This window comes from Nycticebus coucang, chromosome 3, assembly GCF_027406575.1.
Source record: "Nycticebus coucang isolate mNycCou1 chromosome 3, mNycCou1.pri, whole genome shotgun sequence".
NCBI classification, from domain to species: domain Eukaryota; kingdom Metazoa; phylum Chordata; class Mammalia; order Primates; family Lorisidae; genus Nycticebus; species Nycticebus coucang.
The window spans coordinates 67,855,124-67,876,985 of NC_069782.1; the positions used below are offsets into that span (position 1 = coordinate 67,855,124).

The 21,862-nt window shown below is 39.6% G+C and overlaps 1 protein-coding gene across 4 annotated transcripts in view; it reads right to left on the reverse strand.

Annotated features, from left to right (window-relative positions):
• The window catches only part of ADGRE3 (adhesion G protein-coupled receptor E3), a 79,029-nt gene that overhangs the window by 30,329 nt on the left and 26,838 nt on the right, over window positions 1-21,862 (reverse strand). For 3 of the 4 annotated variants that reach the window (XM_053584946.1, XM_053584945.1, XM_053584949.1), the window contains 3 exons: window positions 19,294-19,413; window positions 13,795-13,979; window positions 2,198-2,365 (listed from right to left, as the gene is read on the reverse strand). In XM_053584946.1, coding sequence (XP_053440921.1) covers window positions 2,198-2,365; window positions 13,795-13,979; window positions 19,294-19,413 — 473 coding nt within the window. The remainder of the gene's footprint in view (window positions 1-2,197; window positions 2,366-13,794; window positions 13,980-19,293; window positions 19,414-21,862) is intronic. The other variant, XM_053584948.1, reaches the window with a different exon arrangement.

Sequence of the window (21,862 nt, forward strand, 5' to 3'; positions counted from 1 at the left end):
TGGATGGAGCTGGAACATATTCTTCTTAGTAAAGTATCGCAAGAATGGAAGAAAAAGTACCCAATGTACACAGCCCTACTATGAAACTAATTTGGGACTCTCACATGAAAGCTATAATCCAGCTACAACTTAACAATAGGGGGAAGTGGGAAAGGGAGGGTGGAGAGGAGGTATCGGTGGGATCACACCTGTGGTGCATATTACAGGGGTATTTGCGAAACTTGGTAAAGGTAGAATGTAAATGTTTTGGCACAGTAACTGAGATAACGCCGGAAAGGCTATGTTAACCACTGTGATAAAAATGTGTCAAATGGTTTATGAAGCGAGTGTATGATACCCCATGATCATATCAATGTATACAGTTATGATTTAATAAAAAAAATAAAAATATCACATAAGATAATATTCACCGTTTTATATTGTACAATTTAATGGCATTTAGTACAGATGGTCCTTGACTTGACAACAGTTTGACTTATGATTTTCCCACATTATGATGGATTTGTTGAGATTTAACCCCATCGTACTTTGAGGGTTGTCTGTACATTCATGAAGTTGTACAACAATCACCTGTATCTATTTGCAAAACATTTTCATCACCCCCAAATAAAACCTCATGGCCATTAAGAAGTCACTCCCATTTCTTCTCCCCTGACCACTGGCAACCATTAATCTACTTTCTATCTGTATGAATTTACTTATCCTGAGACTATTTCATATAAATTGAATAATACACTGTGTGGTCCTTTGTGTTTGGATTCTTTCATTCAATATGATGTTTGAGTGTAATAGCATCACTGACTTCTTTTTCCCCCTAGATTTAGGGTTTTCACTCTGTTGCCCAAGCAGGAGTGCAGTGGTGTGTTCATAGCTCAGCCTCAAACTACTGTACTTAAGAAGCCTCCCAAGTGTCTCATGCTACAGGCATGTGCCATCACACGGCTATTAAAAACTTTTTTTTTGTAGAGATGGGGTCTTGCTGTATTGCCTAGGCTGGTGTCAAACTCCTGGCCTCAAGTGATCCTCCCACCTCAGCCTCCCAAAGTGCTCGGTTTACAGGTGTGAGCCACTGTGCCCAGCCACCACTCTTTTTTAAAATTAAGTCAAATACACATAGATCATGAATTAATTTATGCACATGTGGGGTACAGTGTGTTGATTTTTTTTATACAATCTGACTCCCTATTCAACAAATGATGCTGGGTAAATTGGCTGGCAACTTGTAGAAGATTGAAATTGGACTCACATCTTTCACCTCTAACAAAAATTGACTCACTGGATAAAAGACTTAAACATAAGACATGAAACCATAAAGATTCTTGGAAAGAGTGCATGAGAAACACTTGAAGAAATTGGCCTGGGAGAAAACTTTATGAGGAGGACCCCCAGGGCAATTGAAGCAATACCAAAAATACATTACTGGGATCTGATCACACTAAAAAGCTTGTGCATTGCCAAGAACACAGTAAGTAAAGCAAGCAGACAGCCTTCACAATGAGAGAGGATATTTGCAGGTTACGTTTCTGACAAAGGTCTGATAACCAGAATCCACAGAGAACTCAAATTTATTAATAAGAAAAGAACAAGTGATCCCATTTCACTATGGGAAGAGACCTGAACAGAAGCTTCTCCGAAGAAGACAGGTGCATGGTCCATAGATACATGAAAAAATGCTCGTCATCTTTAATCATCAGAGAAATGCAAATCAAAACCACTTTGAGATACCATCTAACTCCAGTAAAAGTAGCCCACGTGACAAAATCCCGGAACTACAGATGTTGGCATGGATGTGGAGAAAAGGGAACACTTCTCTACTGCTGGTGGGAATGCAAACTAATATGTTCCTTTTGGAAAGAAGTTTGGAGAACACTCAGGGATCTAAAAATTGACCAGGCACCACTCTTAATACAGATGTTTCTCAACTTATGATGGGGTAGCAATCCCAATAAATCCATTGTAAGTTGAAAACATATTTAACACCCCAATAGACCCATCATAAGGTTGAAAAAAATTGTAGTTTGAGCCAGCTGTATTCACAGTTAAGCTCAAATATTTAATACTTATAGAGGCCTCCTTTGGACTACTCTATCAAAAATTACTCATCAATAGCTCTTTTTCAGTTTCTTTATAGCACTTGTTACCACCTTGTAGGGGCTCAGAAAGCATTTGCTGGATGAATGAGACATTTACATCGTACCTGGCAGGTGAAGGCCATGAGAACGGCAAAAGTGGAGAGGTGACTGAAATTGCATATCGTGTGACTTTTGTTCACATTTATCAGGAAACAGCCATCTCTGGACCAGTGGCTGCCCTGCTCTGTGCTCTTCCAGTACACACAAAAGGCCTTTTTGTTTCTGGGATTCATCTGAAAACAGAATGGGCTCATCATCATTATCTTTTTTTAATTTTTTTAATTTTTATTTATTTTTTTAAAAGATATTATTATTATTTTTATTTATTTTATTGTTAAATCATAGCTGTGTACATTTGTGCAATCAAGGAGTACAATGTGTTGGTTTCATATACAATCTGAAATATTCCCATCAATGTGGCCTTTATGGCATTTTCTTAGTTATTGTATCTTTTTTTTAAAATAGAACACATTTTATTTAATATTTCTGAGTTTGTTACTTATCCACTCACATATTCTTATTTATTTTTATTGTTGGGGATTCATTGAGGAAACAAAGAACCAGGTTACAGTGATTGCATTTATTAGGTAAAGTCCCTCTTATAATTGTGTCCTGCATCCAAAAGGTGTGTCACACACTATGACCCCCTACCCCACTCCCTCCTTCCCTCTCTTTGCTCTCCCCTTCCCCCACCCCCCACCAGGGACTAGGTCATCAACTGTCTTTATATGGGAATTGAGTATGTAAGATTGAACACATTTTTTTTTTCTTTTTTACAGACTATTTTTCAATCTGGTGTTTTTTTTTTTTATTAAATCATAACTGTATACAATGATATGATTATGGGGCATCATACACTCACTTCATAAACCATTTGACACATTTTTATCACAGTGGTTAACATAGCCTTTCCGGCGTTATCTCAGTTACTGTGCCAAAACATTTACATTCTACATTTACCAAGTTTCGCAAATACCCCTGTAATATGCACCACAGGTGTGATCCCACCGATTCCCCTCCCTCTACCCACCCCCCCTTTCCCACTTCCCCCTATTGTTCTGAACACATTTTTTTTGAGACAGAGTCTTGCTCTGTCACCTTGGGTTAGAGTGCAGTGATGTCATCAGAGCTCACTGCAATCTCCAGTTCCTGAGCTCAAGTAATCCTCTTGCCTGAGCCTCCTGAGTAGCTCACCACAATGTCTGGCTAGTTTTTTAATTTTTAGTAGAGACAGAGTCTTGCTCTTGCTCAGGCTGGGGTCAAACTCCTGAGCTCAAACAATCCTCCAACCTTGGCCTTTCAGAGTGCTAGGATTATAGACATGAGACATTGCACCTGGCCATAGAACACATTTTTATTGAGCACCTATTAAGTATACCCTCAGACACTGTTCTGGGTGTTTTTGATACAACAGAGGAACAACAGACAAAAATCCCTGCCCTTTCAGAGTTCCTAGACATCACGTCTCTCTACATCTTTAGAAGGACCATTTTTCAGTGTTGGTGGTCCATGCCAGGGTGCCACATGCCAAGGCATCTGGGTGAAGAGCAACTTTAGCGATTTCTTTTTTTTTTCTATTTATATGGAATGCCCAGAAAAGGTTTATATTTTTTATTGTTGGGGATTCATTGAGGGTACAATAAGCTAGGTTACACTGATTGTATTTGTTAGATAAAGTTCCTCTTGCAATCGTGTCTTGACCCCAAAAGGTGTGGCACACACCAAGGCCCCACACCCCCCCTCCTTCCCTCTCTCTGCTCTTCCTTTCCCAACCCTTCCCTCCTTCTTTCTCTCTCTGCTCTCCCCTTCCCCAACCCCCACCTTAATTGTCCTCATATCAAAATTGAGTACATAGGATTCATGCTTCTCCATTCTTGTGATGCTATACTAAGAATAATGTCTTTCACTTCCATCCAGGTTAATACAAAGGATGTAAAGTCTCCATTTTTTTAAATGGCTGAATAGTATTCCATGGTATACATATACCACAGCTTGTTAATCCATTCCTGGGTTGGTGGGCATTTAGGCTGTTTCCACATTTTGGCGATTGTAAATTGAGCTGCAATAAACAGTCTAGAACAAGTGTCCTTATGATAAAAGGATTTTTTTCCTTCTGGGTAGATGCCTAGTGATGGGATTGCAGGATCAAATGGGAGGTCTAGCTTGAGTGCTTTGAGGTTTCTCCATACTTCCTTCCAAAAAGGTTGTACTAATTTGCAGTCCCATCAGCAGTGTAAAAGTGTTCCCTTCTCTCCATATCCATGCCAGTATCTGCAGTTTTGAGATTTTGTGATGTGGGCCCTTCTCTCTGGGGTTAGATGGTATCTCAGGGTGGTTTTGATTTGCATTTCTCTAGTAGGGATGATGAACATTTTTCATATGTTTGTTAGCTATTTTTCTGTCTTTAGAGAAGGTTCTATTCATGTCTCTTGCCCATTGATATATGGGATTGTTGGCTTTTTTCATGTGGATTAATTTGAGTTCTCTATAAAACCTAGTTATCAAGCTTTTGTCTGATTCAAAATAGGCAAATATCCTTTCCCATTGTGTAGGTTGTCTCTTTGCTTTGGTTGTTGTCTCCTTAGCTGTACAGAAGCTTTTCAGTTTAATGAAGTCCCATTTGTTTATTTTTGTTGTTGTTGCAATTGCCATGGCAGTCTTTTTCATGAAGTCTTTTGCCAGGCCACTATCTTCCAGTTTTTTTCCTATGCTTTCTTTGAGGATTTTTATTGTTTCGTGCTTTAAATTTAAGTCCTTTATCCATCTCGAATCAATTTTTGTGAGTGGGAAAAGGTGTGGGTCCGGTTTCAGTCTTTTACATGTGGATATCCAGTTCTCCCAACACCATTTATTGAATAGGGAGTCTTTCCCCCAAGGTATGTTCTTGTTTGGTTTATCGAAGATTAGGTGGTTGTAAGATGTTAGTTTCATTTCCTGGTTTTCTATTCGATTCCAAGTGTCTATGCCTCTATTTTTGTGCCAGTACCATGCTGTCTTGACTACTATAGCTTTGTAGTACAGCCTAAAATCTGGTATGGTGATGCCCCCAGCTTTATTTTTATTACTAAGAACTGCCTTAGCTATATGGGTTTTTTTTCTGGTTCCATACAAAACGCAGAATCATTTTTTCCAAATCTTGAATGTATGATGTTGGTATTTTAATAGGGATGGCATTGAATAGGTAGATTGCTTTGGGAAGTATAGACATTTTAACAATGTTGATTCTTCCCATCCATGAGCGTGATATGTTCTTCCATTTGTTAATATTCTCTGCTATTTCCTTTCTGAGGATTTCATACTTTTCTTTATAGAGGTCCTTCACCTCCTTCGTTAGGTATATTCCTAGGTATTTCATTTTCTTTGAAACTATGGTGAAGGGAGTTGTGTCCTTAATTAGCTTCTCATCTTGACTGTTATTGGCGTATACAAAGGCTACTGACTTGTGGACATTGATTTTATGTCTTGAGACATTACTGTATTTTTTGAAGACTTCCAGGAGTCTTATGGTGGAGTCTTTGGGATTCTCTAAGATCATGTCGTCAGCAAAGAGGGACAGTTTGACCTCCTCTGTTCCCATTTGGATTCCCTTTATTTCTTTATCTTGCCTAATTGTATTGGCTAGAACTTCTAGCACTATGTTGAATAGTAAAGGTGACAGAGGACAACCTTGTCTGGTTCCAGTTCTAAGAGGAAAAGCTTTCAGTTTTACTCCATTCAGTAAAGTGTTAGCTGTGGGTTTGTCATAGATAGCTTCAATCAGTTTCAGAAATGTGCCCCTTATGCCTATACTTTTCAGTGTTCTAATTAGAAAAGGATGCTGGATTTTATCAAATGCTTTTTCTGCATATATTGAGAGGATCATAATATCTTCATTTTTGCCTCTGTTAATACTGTGGATAACATTTATGGACTTGTCGTATGTTAAATCAGCCTTGCAGGCCTCGGATGAAACCTACTTGATCATGATGCATGACTTTTTTGATGATAAGCTGTAATCTATTGGCTAGGATTTTGTTGAGAATTTTTGCATCTATATTCATGAGTGAAATTGGTCTGAAATTCTCCTTTTTAGTTGGGGCTTTTCCTGGTTTTGGTATCAGGGTGATGTTTGCTTCATAGAACTTGTGGGTAGTTTTCCTTCTTTTTCTACATTTTGGAACAGATTGTGTAATATAGGTACTAATTCCTCCTTAAAGGTTTGGTAGAATTCTGACGTGAAGCCATCTGGTCCCGGGCTTTTCTTTTTAGGGAGATTTCGTATGGTTGATGCTATTTCAGAACTTGATATAGGTCTGTTCAACATTTCCACTTCATTCTGTCTAAGTCTCGGAAGGTGACATGCTTCCAAGTATTGGTCAATTTTCATATTTCAGAAAATTGATTCAGATTTTCATATTTCTGAGAATAAAGTTTCTTGTAATATTCATTAAGGATTTTTTTGAATTTCTGAGGAGTCTGTTGTTATTTCGTCTTTGTCATTTCTGATTGATGAGATTAGAGATTTAACTCTTTTTTTTCCTGGTTAGGTTAGCCAAAGGTTTATCTATTTTATTGACCTTTTCAAAAAACCAACTTTTTGATTTATTGATCTGTTGTATAATTCTTTTGTTTTCAATTTCATTTAATTCTGCTCTAATTTTGGTTATTTCTTTTCTTCTACTGGATTTGGGGTTGGAATGTTCTTCCTTTTCCAGTTGCTTGAGATGTCCCATTAAGTTGTTAACTTCCTCTCTTTCCATTCTCTTAAGGAGGGCTTGCAGCGCTATAAATTTCCCTCTTACGACTGCCTTTGCGGTATCCCAGAGGTTCTGATAATTCGTGTCTTCATTGTTGTTCTGTTCCAAAAATTTGTCAATTTCCTTCTTAATCTCATCTCTGACCCAGCTATCATTCAGCATAAGGTTATTTAACTTCCATGTTTTTGTATGAGTATGCAGATTCCTGTTGTTACTGAGCTTAACTTTTATTCCATGGTGGTCCGAGAAGATGCATGGAATAATTTCTATTCCTTTAAATTTTACTGAAGTTAGACTTGTGACCTAAGATGTGATGAATTTTGGAGTATGTTCCGTGGACTGATGAGAACTATGTGTATTCAGTTTTGTTGGGATGAAATGTTCTGTAGATGTCTGCTAAATCCAAATGTTGGATGGTCAGGTTTAAATCTAAAATTTCTTTGCTCAGCTTCTTATTGGAGGATCCATCCAACACTGCCAAAGGAGTGTTGAAATCTCCGACTATTATGGAGCTGGAAGAAATCAAGTTGCTCATGTCTGTTAGAGTCTCTCTTATAAACTGAGGTGCATTCTGGTTGGGTGCATAGATATTAATAATTGAAATCTCATCATATTGAGTATTACCCTTAATGAATATGAAGTGACCATTCTTTTTTTTTTATTAGTATTAGATCACAGCAGTGTACATTAATGTGATCACCACACACTGATTTTATAAACAGTTCGACACATTTTCATCACACTGATTAACATAGCATTCCTGGCATTTTCTTAGTTATTGTGTTAAGACAATCATATTCTGCATTCCCTAAATTTCACATGTACCCTTGTAAGATGCACCGCAGGTGTAATCCCACCAATCACCCTCCCTCTGCCCAACCTCCCACATCCCTCCTCTCCCTCTCCCCCTTCCCCATATTCTTAGGTTATAATTGGGTTATAGCTTTCCTATGAAAGCCATAAATTAGTTTCATAGTAGGGCTGAGTACATTGGATACTTTTTCTTCCATTCTTGAGATACTTTACTAAGAAGAATATGTTCCAGCTCCATCCATGTAAACATGAAAGAGGTAAAGTCTCCATCTGTCTTTAAAGCTGCATAATATTCCATGGTGTACATATACCACAATTTATTGATCCATTCGTGGATTGATGGGCACCTGGGGTTTTTCCATGATTTAGCAATTGTGAATTGGGCTGCAATAAACATTCTGGTACAAATATCTTTGTTATAATGTGATTTTTGGTCTTCTGGGTATATACCTAGTAGAGCAATTACAGGATTGAATGGCAGATCTATTTTTAGATCTCTAAGTGTTCTCCAAACATCTTTCCAAAAGGAATGTATTAATTTGCATTCCCACCAGCAGTGTAGAAGTGTTCCCTTTTCTTCACATCTATGCCAACATCTCTGGTCTTGGGATTTTGTGATATGGGCCAATCTTACTGGAGTTAGATGGTATCTCAAAGTAGTTTTGATTTGCATTTCTCTGATGATTAAGGATGATGATCATTTTTTCGTATGTCTGTAGGCCATTCACCTGTCTTCTTCAGAGAAGTTTCTCTTCCGGTCCCTTTCCCAGCCTGAGATGGGATCACTTGTTCTTTTCTTGCTTATACGTTTGAGTTCTCTGTGGATTCTGGTTATTAAACCTTTGTTGGAGACATAACCTGCAAATATCTTCTCCCATTCTGAGGGCTGTTTGTTTGCTTTACTTACTGTGTTCTTAGCTGTGCAGAAGCTTTTTAGTTTGATCAGGTCCCAGTAGTGTATTTTTGAAGCTGCTTCAATTGCCTGGGGGGGTCCTTCTCATAAAATGCTCACTCAGACTGATTTCTTCAAGGGTTTTCCCTGAACTCTCTTCTAGTATTTTTATAGTCTCATGTCTTAAGTTTAAATTTTTAATCCAGTGAGAGTCTATCTTAGTTAATGGTGAAAGGTGTGGGTCCAGTTTCAGTCTTCTTTCTGCAGGTTGCCAGCCAGTTCACCCAGCACCATTTGTTAAATAGGGAATCTTTTCCCCATTGACTGTTTTTAATTGGCTTGTCAAAGATCAAATAACGGTAAGTAGCTGGGTTCATCCCTTGGTTCTCTATTCTGTTCCAGACATCTACTTCTCTGTTTTTGTGCCAGTACCATGCTGTTTTGATCACTATCGATTTGTAGTATAGTCTGGTAGCGTGATTCCTCCTGCTTTGTTTTTATTTTTGAGTAATGTCTTGGCTATTTGAGGTTTTTTCTGATTCCATATAAAATGAAGTATTATTTTTTCAAGATCTTTAAAGTATGACAGTGGAGCTTTAATAGGGATTGTATTAAAATTGTATATTGCTTTGGGTAGTATGGACATTTTAACAATGTTGATTCTTCTCAGCCATGAGCATGGTATGTTTTTCCATTTGTTAACATTTTCAGCTATTTCTTTTCTTAGAGTTTCATAGTTCTCTTTATAGAGATCTTTCACATCCTTTGTTAGATAAACTCCCAAATATTTCATCTTCTTTGGCACTACTGTGAACAGAATAGAATCCTTAACTTTTTTTTTCAGCTTGACTATTGTTGGTATATATAAAGGCTACCAATTTATGAGTGTTGATTTTGTAACCTGAGACACCACTGTATTCCTTGATCACTTCTAAGAGTTTTGTAGTAGAATCCCTGGTGTTTTCTAGATATACAATCATATCACCTGCGAAGAGTGAAAGTTTGATCTTTTCTGACCCTATATGGATACCCTTGATCACCTTTTCTTCCCTAATTGCGATGGCTAAAACTTCCATTACAATGTTAAAGAGCAGTGGGGACAATGGGCAGCCTTGTCTGGTTCCTGATCTGAGTGGAAATGGTTTTGATTTAACTCCGTTCAATACGATATTGGCTATGGATTTGCTGTAGATGGCCTCTATCAGTTTAAGAAATGTCCCTTCTAGACCAATTTTCTTAAGTGTTCTGATCATGAAGGGATGCTGGATATTATCAAAAGCTTTTTCTGCATCAATTGAGAGAATCATATGGTCTTTGTTATTTAATTTGTTTATGTGCTGAATTATACTTATAGATTTACGGATATTGAACCAGCCTTGAGACCCTGGGATAAAACCGGCTTGGTCATGATGTATAATTTGTTTGATGTGTTGCTGGATTCTGTTTGCTAGAATCTCGTTGAATATTTTTGCATCAATATTCATTAGTGATATTCGTCTATAATTTTCTTTTCTTGTTGGGTCTTTTCCTGGTTTGGGGATCAGTGTGATATTTCCTTCATAGAACATGTTGGGTAGTCTTCCTTCTTTTTCTACATTTTGGAACAGGTTGAGTAATATAGGTACTAGTTCCTCTTTAAAGGTTTGGTAGAATTCTGAAGTGAAACCATCTGGTCCCAGGCTTTTCTTTTTAAGGAGATTTCTTTTTTTTTTTTTTTTTTTTGGTTTTTGGCCAGGGCTGAGTTTGAACCCGCCACCTCTGGCATATGGGACCGGCGCCCTGCTCCTGGAGCCACAGGTGCCGCCCTTTTTAGGGAGATTTCATATGGCATATTTAAGTTCCCTAATTGACTGCTTCAGTTCCTTCAGCTCTGCTATATCCTTTCTATATTCTTCATATTGTTCATCTCTTATTTGATTCTGTTTTTAGATTTCCTTTTGGTTATTTTCTACTTTATTAGCAGTTTCCTTCATTGTTTCCATCATTTCCTTCATTGTTTTCATCACGTTTATTCTAAATTCCCTTTCTCTCATTCCTAACATTTCTTTATAGGTGGAATCCTCTGCAGTAACTACCTCATGGTCCCTTGGATGGGTTGCTCTGGACTGGTTCTTCATGTTGCCAGGAGTTTTCTGCTGATTTTTCCTCATAAGTGATTTCTTTTATCTGTTTCCTTGCCCTAATTTTCCTTTCACTTCCTCTTGCTCTTTAAGTTCCCGTGCCTGTGGACTAGGGTTTTGATGAGTCAGCTGCTGTTGGGATAAGACCAATCGAACACACGCAACCACTTGCCAGTTTTCCACTGTTTTTGTCCTCCTCTTGGGGTCCAGAAGTCTCTCACTGACTCCCTGTGTCCTCAAAGGGATGATTATAGGCAATCCCATCAGCCAGAGATGTCTGGAGTCTTATTTTCCCAGATTCATGGTACCCAGTTGCAGGGAAGCTGTTACTTGGCTGCCATCTTGCTCTCACTCCCTAAAAAGCCAAAACTTTAGCAATTTCTATTTTAAGTGCCCTGTGCCCTGCCCGATAACTGCAGCGTTATTGGATTCAATAAACCAATGGTCTCTGGAAGCCAGAGTTTTATGAAATTTCGTTGGTTTTAGTACCTTGTCCCTGAGAATGGGAGTCAGAGGAAAACAGAAACAAAACCCCAAGGGAGTGTGAGACTCACAAAACGTTTTCTCCCAAACTCTCTCTAAACCAAATTTTTCTGATCCCTTCACACCAGTTCTGTTCCCTAGCCCCTTACAGCATAGTAATGGCTTGTGCGATGAGAACAGGGGTGTATACAAAAAAAATCACAAGGAGAAAGAATAAAATTAGCCTGTAATCTCTTTCTCTTTGTCTAAAGGGCTTTAAGAGCATCACTTCTTGGGGCCACGGAGATGGGCTGGATGCTCTGTTGTTTGTGGGCTGCATTGCCTTTGATAATCCACTGGCCATCTCCAGATTTCTTGCCCTGTTCCTCCCTGTCCCCAGTACATCAAAAGTCCACGCCTACATTTTATGCATGAAATAGAGAAAACCTGTATTTCCCCATTTTCTCCCCTTTAACTCTAATTTTCTTAACAGAACAGAATGGAAGGAGAGCAGAGAAATTCTGTTATATTTCTTTCTATGTATTGAACTTTTTTTTTTTGAGACTTCTTTCTTTTAAGAGTTTGAATGGAAAATGGGAAATGTCAATAGAGTAAATAAAAGTTTTTTTTGGGGAGCAGGGTGTAGTGTCTCTTGCCTGTAATCTTAGCACTTTGGGAGGCCGAGGTGGGTGGATTGCTTGTGGTCAGAAGTTAAATACCAGCATGAGCAAGAGTGAGACCCCATCTCTACTAAAAAATAGAAAAAATTAGCTGGGCATAGTGGCAGGTGTCTGTAGTCTTGGCTACTTCAGAGGCTCAGGCAAGAGAATTACTTGAACCCAGGATTAGGAGGTTGCCGTGAGCTGGGACCCCACAGCACTCTACTTTATCTCCCCCCAAAAGAAAAAAAAAACTAAAAACCCAGTTTTTAAAATTGAGTTATATAGTCCTACTAATGAATATCATGTTTCTGAGTAAAAATAAATATTATGTCTCAGCTTAAGTTTTGCACATATAAGAAGTACCTGCAACTGAAATAATTTCAGGTACCATTGCCCAAGAGAAATACGTGAGTCATCTATGTAATGTAAAATTCTCTGTTAGTTACATTAAAAAGGCAAAGAAACAGCTCAAATTAGCTTTATTTTTAAATTAAATCTTAGCTATGTACATTAATGCAATCATGGGGCACCATGCACTGGTTTTATATACAATTTGAAATATTTTCATCAAACTGGTTATCATAGCCTTCTTGGCATTTTCTTAGTTGTTGTGTTAAGACTTTTATATTCTACATTTAGTAAGTTTCACATGTACCCTTGTAAGATGCACTGTAGGTGTGGTCCCACCAATTACCCTCCCTCCACCCATCCTCCTCCCTCCCCTCCCCTCCCTTTCCACTTTCCCCATATTCTTAGGTTATAATTGGGTTATAGCTTTCATATGCAAGCTATAAATTAGTTCATAGTAGGGATGAGTATCAAATTAGCTTTATAATATGTTTTATTTAACCCAATATATTCAAAATTGTACCCTAGGTTGAGGCAGGAGAATGTCTTGAGCTCAGGAATTTGCAGCCAGCCTGGGCAATATGGCAAGACCCCATATCAAAAATATAGCATCTCTTAAATTTGTCGGTACATATATAAGTTGATCAATATAATCAATACCAAAATTATTGATGAGATATTTTACATTCCTTTTTTCTTTTGTTTTTGGTTTTGATTTACTTCTTTTTTGAAATTTAATTTTAATTATATTTTGGAGACAAGGTCTCATTCTGTTACCCAGAGTGGAAGATACTGACATGATTATAGTTCATTGTAACCTTGAAATTCTGGGCTCAAGTGATTCTTCTGCCTCTGCCTCCCAAGTGATGGGGATTATAGGCATGTACTACCATGACTTGCTAATTAAAAAATTTTTTTTGTATAGATGGGGTCTTGCTATGTTGACCAGGCTGGTTTTGAACTCCTGGCCTCAAGTGATAGTCTCACTTTGACTTCTCAAAGTACTAGGATTACAGGTGTGAGCCACTGTTCCTGGCCAAATTCTAATTTTGTTTCTTTGAGACAGAGTCTTATTGTCACCTGGGCTAGAGTGCAGTAGTGTCATCATAGGTCACTGCAACCTCAAACTTCTGGGCTCAAACAATCCTCCTGCCTTCAGCCTCCTGAGTAACTGGGACTATAGGCATGCCCCACAATGCCTGGGTAGTTTTTCTATTTTTTAGTTGAGATTGAGTCTCTTGTTCAGGCTAGTCTCGAACTCCTGACCTCAAACAGTCCTCTTGCCATGGCCTCCCATGGTGTGAGCCACTGCACCCGGCCCTAAATTTTTATTTTTAATTGACAAATTATAATTATATATATATTTACAGGGTACAATATGGAATGATTAAGTCTGGCTAATTCTTTCCTTCTAACTAAGCCATCAAAATCTGGGAATTCTAGATGTTAATCTGGAAATGCTGTCTTCAAATCTTGATTCAAACCAGGCACATTTCAAATGCCCCATAGTTACAGGTGCTCCTGGCTACAACATAGGGCAGTACAGGTCTAGAACCTCTTATTGAAACTGTGTATGCATTGATTTACCGCCACAAGACCTAACAAGGTCAAAGTACAGTTTTGACCCACCTTCACGTGCTGGAAACTCAGAGTCACAAAGTTGGAGAGCGACGCATTCCTCTTGGGTCCAACAGCAGCACTCACCACCTGGGAGTTCAGGTAAACTCGATCTTTCTCATCCATCTCTTCAAAAAATGATGCGTTTATGATATTTCCAAGAGAAGAATAAGAAACAAAGGCAACTGCACTGGGCCCTGAGGAAATGGAAAAATGGAATCTTTAAAAGCGTTATCTTAGCTGACGGAGTCAGTGCACACCTGTGGTCTCAGCAACTGAGCCCGGAGAGCTGTGTGAGGCCAGGAGTTGGATGCTGCAGTGGGCCACCACACTCTGACCTGGGTGACAGAGGGAGACCCTGTTTCTTTTTTTTGTTATTTTTTATTAAATCTTAACTTTGCATATTGATGCATTTATGGAGTTCAGTGTACTGCTTTGATATACAATGTGAAATGTTTACATTGAACTAAGTAACACATCCATCACAATTATACTCATTTCTTAATAGTTTTGAAATGTACCATTGCATCATGCAGGGAGACACTGTTTCTAAAACAAAAAATAAAATGAGGGAAAAATAAAAGTGAATTGTATTTAGTGGCATTGAGTCTATTCACAGTGTTGTTATCACTTCTATCTAGTGCTGAAACACTTTCATCACCTTCAAAAGAGATCTCAAATCCATTAAGCAACCATGACCTTGCCCCCACATCCCTGGAAATCATTAGTCTACTTTCTGTGTCTACTGGGGACAACTCAGATAAATGTAATCATATAATATATGGCCTTTTGTGTCTGGCTTCCTTCCTTTAGCATCTTTTTTTTTTTTTTTTTGGCCGGGGCTGGGTTTGAACCCACCACCTCTGGCATATGGGGCCAGCACCCTACTCCTTTGAGCCACAGGTGCTGCCCTAGCATCATGTTTTTCAGGTTCATCCATGCTGTGGTGGGTATTAGTGCCTCATTCCCTTTTTGTGGTCCAATAATATTCCATTGTATGGATGGACAACATTCAGTTTATCCATTCGTCCATTGACGGATATGTGGGTTGTTTACACCTTTTGGCTATTTTGAATAATGTTGTGAGAACAGTGTATTCTTTTTTTTTTTTTTTTTAAGAGACAAGGTCTCACTCTGTTGGCCCAGACTGGAATGCAGTGATTCAATTATAGCTCAATGGAAGCCTTGAACTTCTGGGCTTGTAGGCATGAGCCACCATGCCCAGCCAACAGTATTTTTATGTGCATTAATTTAAGCTATGTTGGGTAGGCCATTTTCTTAATTAGGACTTCACATTCTAGGCCTGATGAGCTTGAATCAGAAACACCACAGTTGAGAGACAGCCATTATGAATACTTCAGGGGTCTTTATCTCTGATCAACAGCAGACATTTTTCTAATTAGCATAATCAGCAGACTGAATGTTAGATAAGTTTTTTGGGGGGGTTATATTAAAATTTCTAAACTCACATAGGGATCAGAGCTAAGATTTATTTTGATTCTCCTTACAATATATGTAACATGTCATTCATATTGGTCAGACTTAATTATTTCTTTTTTAAAAATTTCAGATTGATATGAGGGTACAAATGTTTAGGTTACATTGTTTTCATTTCTAAGGCGAAGTTCAAGTTCTAGTTGAGCCCTTCACCCAGGGGCCTGCTGAATACCTAATGATTTCTTATTTAATTTGGCCAATTACACATACAGCTCTTTAGAAGTGAGTTTTCAGTGGCAAAATTACCTTGTTAATAAGGATAATGGATGTGGAGACAGGTTTTCGTTAGGGAAATTAATGGGATCTAAGATATGTGGATTAGTTGAACTATTTTGGAAGCTCTGTCTATTGTACACTGACACCTGTGAACATTTAGATGGCAATGTGACTTGGCTGCAAAGCTTGACCCCAATAGGGTATTGTAGCCAAATGTACCTTTATCTACAAAATATTCATTATAAATTTTTTTAAACTTTTTTTATTTTTTATTAAATCATAGCTGTGTACAATAATGTAATCATGAGGTACAATGTGCTGGTTCCATGTACAGTCTGAAATATTTTCACCAGACTGGTTAACATAGCCTTCATGGCATTTTCTTAATTATTGTGTTCAAACCCTTATACTCTACAAAATATTTACAAAATATGTGTTGGCTACTTCTTTCTACACCCCCCAAAGTCTTCTCTCCCACTCATGGTGAACATGTTCCAAGATACCTGTTGTTATACATATTTTGGAAGGAATATGTTGTTATACATATTTTGCTGATGTATGGAGACTTATGGAGCACCTTGTAGATCTGCCTTTGCCACTTTTTAAGAGGAGTATTTCTCAACTGGAGCTTAGGTTCTATGGACCCTGTAGGGTTTGTTATAACACAAAGCGCTGGAGCTGGGTGTGATGACTCATGCCTGTAATCCTAGCACTCTGAGAGGCCAATGTGAGTGTGGATTGCCTAAGCTCAGGAGTTTGACACCAGCCTGAGCAAGAGCGAGACTCTGTCTCTACTAAAAATAGAAAAACTAGCCAGGTATTGTGGTGGGTGCCTATAGTCCCAGTTACTTGGGAGGCTGAGGCAAGAGGATTGCTTGACCCCGTGAGTTTGAGGATGCTGTGAGCTGTGATGACATGCTACTTCTAGCCTGGGTGACATAGTGAGACTCCGTCTCCTCAAAAAAAAAAAAAAAAAAGACGTTTACATTCCACATTTACTAAGTTTCACATATACCCTTGTAAGATGCACTGCAGGTGTAATCCCAAATGTGGAATGTAAATGTCTTAACAAAATAAGAAAATGCCAGGAAGGCTATGTTAACCAGTGTGATGAAAATGTGTCAAACCGTCCATGAAACTAGTGTATGGTGCCCCATGATCACATTAATGCACATAGCTATGATTTAATAAAAAAAAAAAAAAAGAAAGAAAAGAAACAAACTCACAGAGTGCTAGGCCTCACCCTCAAAATGTCAAATTCATTTGGTCTGAGAGGGGCCTGATAATTTGCATTTCTAATCTGTTTCCAGGTAATGCTGATGCTGCTGGTTCAGAGACCGCACTTTAAGAATAACTGATTTGAAAGATTCTGGTTGCCTGATACCATTGTCTGATACAATGGTAACAGAACCCCAAAGCTGGAGCATTGTTGCATCTATCTCAAGGTAACCCTTGATTCAAGGTATGGCCAGATTTGACTTGTACCCTTGCAATATCCCCATCCAAAAAACAAACAAACAACAACAATAAAAAGATATGGCCAGAGTTCTTAGCAGGACAGAAATCTGGGATTTTGTTGAATTTACAGAACAAATTTTATGATTAGGATGTGTTGAGCATACTTGGTAATTAAATGTTCTTTTAATACATTACTGGTATGTTGGAGAATATAGTGTGAGACTTCCTTTTTTTTTTTCTTCTTTTTTTTCTTTTTGAGACAGAGTCTTGTTCTGTTGCCTATGCTTGGAGACTTCCTGTTATTGTAGTCTGGCTCAAGGGTGTGAGTGTGTAGCTCATTTCCCTCTGCTTCTAACCATGGATGGCTACAAGTATCTATCAAAAAAAAAAGAACTGGGTCAGGCACAGTGGCTCATACCTGTAATCCTAGCACTTTGGGAGGCTGAGGATAGAGGATCACTTGAGGCCAAGAGTTCAAGACCAACCTGAACAAGAGCAAGACTCTGTCTTTACTAATAATAGAAAAATTAGCCAGGTGAGGTGTGGTGGTGCATGCCTGTAGTCGTAGCTGTAAAGGAGGCTGAGACAGGAGGATCACTTGAGCCTAGGAGTTGGAGGCTGCAGTGAGTTATGATGATGCCACTGTGCTGTAGCCTGTATGACAGAGCATGACTTCGTCTCAAAAGGAAAAAAAAAAAAAAAGACAAAACAAAAAACCCAATAGGTCATTTTATCACTTCAGAAGAACATAAGACGGCTTTCATCATCTTCCTGCTCTCATCTCTCCTCACTTTTTCTCTTCTCTTCTCTTCTCTTCTCTTCTCTTCTCTTCTCTTCTCTTCTCTTCTCTTCTCTTCTCTTCTCTTCTCTTCTCTTCTCTTCTCTTCTCTTCTCTTCTCTTCTCTTCTCTTCTCTTCTCTTCTCCTCTCCTCTCCTCTCCTCTCCCCTCCCCTCCCCTCCCCTCCCCTCCCCTCCCCTCCCCTCCCCTCCCCTCCCCTCCCCTCCCCTCTCCTCCTCTCCTCTCCTCTCTTCTCTTCTTTCTTTTTAACTCAAGACAGATGTGGAATGTCTGGTTTATTCAAACTGGCTATCAGAAGTACCATCATGGAGCAGGAGTAGCTGGGAGGTGTGGGGCCAAGCAGGGCAGGGATGTCCAGATATCTGAGGGCAAAGAGAGGTCAGCAGAGTAGCAGGAGGAGCATGAGGGCCAGGCTGAGCAGGGAAGCCCAGGCCCCACAGAGCCCTGACCCACTCAGGGCCCTCCACTCATGGCCTCAGCACAGAACCTCACCACTTCCTCATTGGGGTTGTCCTGGTTTGGGTCAAATCACATCTGGATGCAACAGCCCCTCCCTCGGCTGTAGTCACAAACTTTGTAAGAATGACTCCAGATTTCACTGCACAGAGCACCAGGTGTGGGGAAGTAGAGATGGAAGGGTGGCAGGCAGCTTTCACTGGGCACTGGTTAAACCCTGAGGTCCAGTTCAGCCTTTGTGATGATGCTCTTGCAGGTGTAGGAGGAGCGACAATCCTCCCACCAGTGCTCACGGTCCTCTTTGCACAGGAGCACATTCTGGACCTGCTCTTTTCAACAGCTCTGGTCCACCCATTGAATCCAGGATCCCAAGTTAGGGGAACACTGGTAGAGGCAGGTGTCGTGGCTGAAATGCCATTTGCTGGCAGGCTCCATCACTCCACAGTGGTCCCAGCTGAAGTCATACAGGTAGGAATCATCCTTGTGGGCTTCCTGGCTGATGCTGGCGGAGCAGCAGGCCTTCTTCCTGCAGGGACTGCACTGATCACGCAAGTCGGCCTTAAGCCCTGGCTTTTCCTTGTGGTGCTTGATGTCCATGAAGATGTTGAGAAGCTAAGTTCTAACCCCAGTAGACCTGTGTGAGCACCCCCTACCATAGCCACCCCCACTAGAAGGAGCAGCAGTTATATTAGATTCTGGGCCATGGCTGGTCTTGAAGGCAGAGCTGTGGTTAGTGGCCCCTTTCTCTTTTTCACTTTATATTCCAGCCCCTCTGGCCTTATTTGCTATTCTTTGAATATGCCAGGCATGTTCCCGCCTCAGGGCCTTCATACTGGCTGTTCTTGTTACCTCAAGTATGTGCTTTCTCCAGATGGTGCATGGCTGATGCTTGGCATTCTTTAGGTTTCTGGTCAACTTTTACTTAATCAATGACTTTCTCTAACCATGTATAAAATAGCTTTTCCCACTTTCACTCATTATCATCTTATCCTGCTTATTGTTCCTCTCAAAAATGGAAACAAAAAGTATCCAATGTACTCAATACTAGTATGAAATCAATATATAAAAGTTGCTGTTACCTGTACCTTGATTGTTTCCCTGGACAATGTCATTGCAATGGATGTCCATTGAGTTCATTTGCGTGTGCAAGTGGAATGTCTTTCTTTCTTCAGAGCAATTGTCTGTAACCACTCGAGTTTCAATAGCTGGTAAGAAAAACAATGGGAAGGCTTAGCAACATTATAAGAAGGTTTAAAAATGTGAATAATAGCCAGGTGCAGTGGCATGTGCCTGTAGCCCTAAGAGGCCCAGGCAGGAGCCTAGGAGTTCCAGTGTGCCCTGGACAACACAGTGAGACCTCATCCCTGCTCTCCCCACAATGTGCACAGCGACATGAATATCTCACATTTACTAAATGTCTAGGATCTTCGAGGTACTTGGATAAGAGCCTTATACATGTCATTTATTTTTGCTTTTATAGAAATAGGGTGTTGCTGTGTTGTCCAGGCTGGTCTTGAACTCCTGGTCTCAAGAGATCCTTCTGCCTTGGCTTCCCAGGGTGCTGGTATTACAGGTGTGAGCTGCCTCTCCTGGCCTTATGTCATCTTATAACTGCCTCTTATATCCCCGTAAAGGATCATTATGCATGTACAGATGAGAAAACTGAAGTTCAGAAGTTAGATGAGACTGTAACATCTGCAATCAAGTTTTAGTACATTGCTTTTGAAACAATAATTCTATTCCCCAATTTATTCTTGGAAAACAATCATGGACGAGAGGCCAGGTTTGGCTATAAGACTGTTCACAGCAGCATAGGTAGTAATGGTGAAAAATGGGAGATTACCTAGACTTTCAACAAGAAATACCTGATGGCTCAGCACCTGTAGCTCAAGCGGCTAAGGTGTCAGCCACATACGCCTGAGCTGGAGGGTTCAAATCCAGCCTGGGCCTGCCAAACAGCAATGACAACTACAACTAAAAAATAGCCAGGAGTTGTGGTAGGTGCCTTTAGTCCCAGCTACTTGGGAGGCTGAGGCAAGAGAATCGCTTAAGCCCAAGACTTTGAGGTTGCTGTGAGCTGTGATGCCATAGCACTCTACCCAGGGCGACAGCTTGAGGCTCTGTCTCAAAAAAAAAAAAAAAAAAGTCTGATTAAACAAATGATGACATCACCCCAAAATGGCAACCAGGCTTCCTATAAAAATGAAGTTATAAAAGAATTGTGATTAAGAAACAAATTTATGAAAAAGAAAAGGTAACCATGTGAGGTAATGGATGTGTTAACTAACTTGATTGTGGTAATCAATTTACAACATATGCATATTAAGTCATTACATTATACACTTTCAATATATACAATATTATTTGTCAGCTACCTCTCAATAAAGCTGGAAAAATGAAGAATAAAGCTCAAGAAAATATTGAGCTTGAAAAGTACATGGCACAAGACTGGCCATGAGGTGGAAATTTTCCAGCTGGGTGATGGGTTTATCAGGGTTCTTATTCTGTCTTCTTTGCTGTATGTTTGAAAGGTTAAAAAAAATCAAATAACGGGCGGCGCCTGTGGCTCAGTCCATAGGGCGCCGGCCCCATATACCGAGGGTGACGGGTTCAAACCCGGCCCCGGCCAAACTGCAACCAGAAAATAGCCGGGCGTTGTGGCGGGTGCCTGTAGTCCCAGCTACTTGGGAGGCTGAGGCAAGAGAATCACTGAAGCCCAGGAGTTGGAGGTTGCTGTGAGCTGTGTGAGGCCACGGCACCTCTACTGAGGGCCATAAAGTGAGACTCTGTCTCTAAAAAAAAAAAAAAAAAAAAAATCAAATAACAAAATAGCACATAAAGAATGATACTCTTTTCATAATATTTTATAATACTACAGAGTAGAAAAAATAATCATGAATATAGTAATAACCACCCTAATTCTAAGTGAATTACATGCATTATTATAATCCCCATTTTAGGGGGATTAGGAAACTGAAGCTCTATGAGGTGAGGACACTGGTCCCAGATCAAACAGTTAGCACTTAGAAAAATCAGGAGAGATGAGAGCTATACATAATCTGGAAAATGGTTTAATTTTGAACTGAATTGTCCAGATTCCAGTTTCCCAAGAATGTTAGACATTGAATCAAACCAACCAACCAACCTCCTTTTAAGTTAAAATTCCAGACCTGGGATTAGAAACCTGGAAATATTTTTAATAAACAGCTTTACTGAGGTGTACATATCAAAGTGTACAATTTAATGAGTTTATCAGATATATGCTAGTGAAATCAACACCACAATCAAGGTAGGGAACATTTCCCCAATAGTTTCCCCCCAATTTTTCCTGCCTCTTTGTCATCTCTCTCTTCTTCCCTTTCTTCTCACTGTAGATAAGTTTGCATTTTCTAGAATTTTATATAAAATGACTCATGTAGTGCATTCACTTTTTTTCTAATTGCTTAACCCAGACCCCAGCTGGTAACACTGGTCTCCAGTTTGTATCAGGCCATATCATCTTTTATTTTTTTTTGAGACAGAGTCTCATTCTGTCACCCTGGGTGCAGTGCCATGGCTTCATAGCTCACAGCAACCTCAAAGTCCTGGGCTCAAGTGGTCCTCTTGCCTCAGTATCCTGAGTAGCTGAGACTACAGGCGTGTACCACTACAACT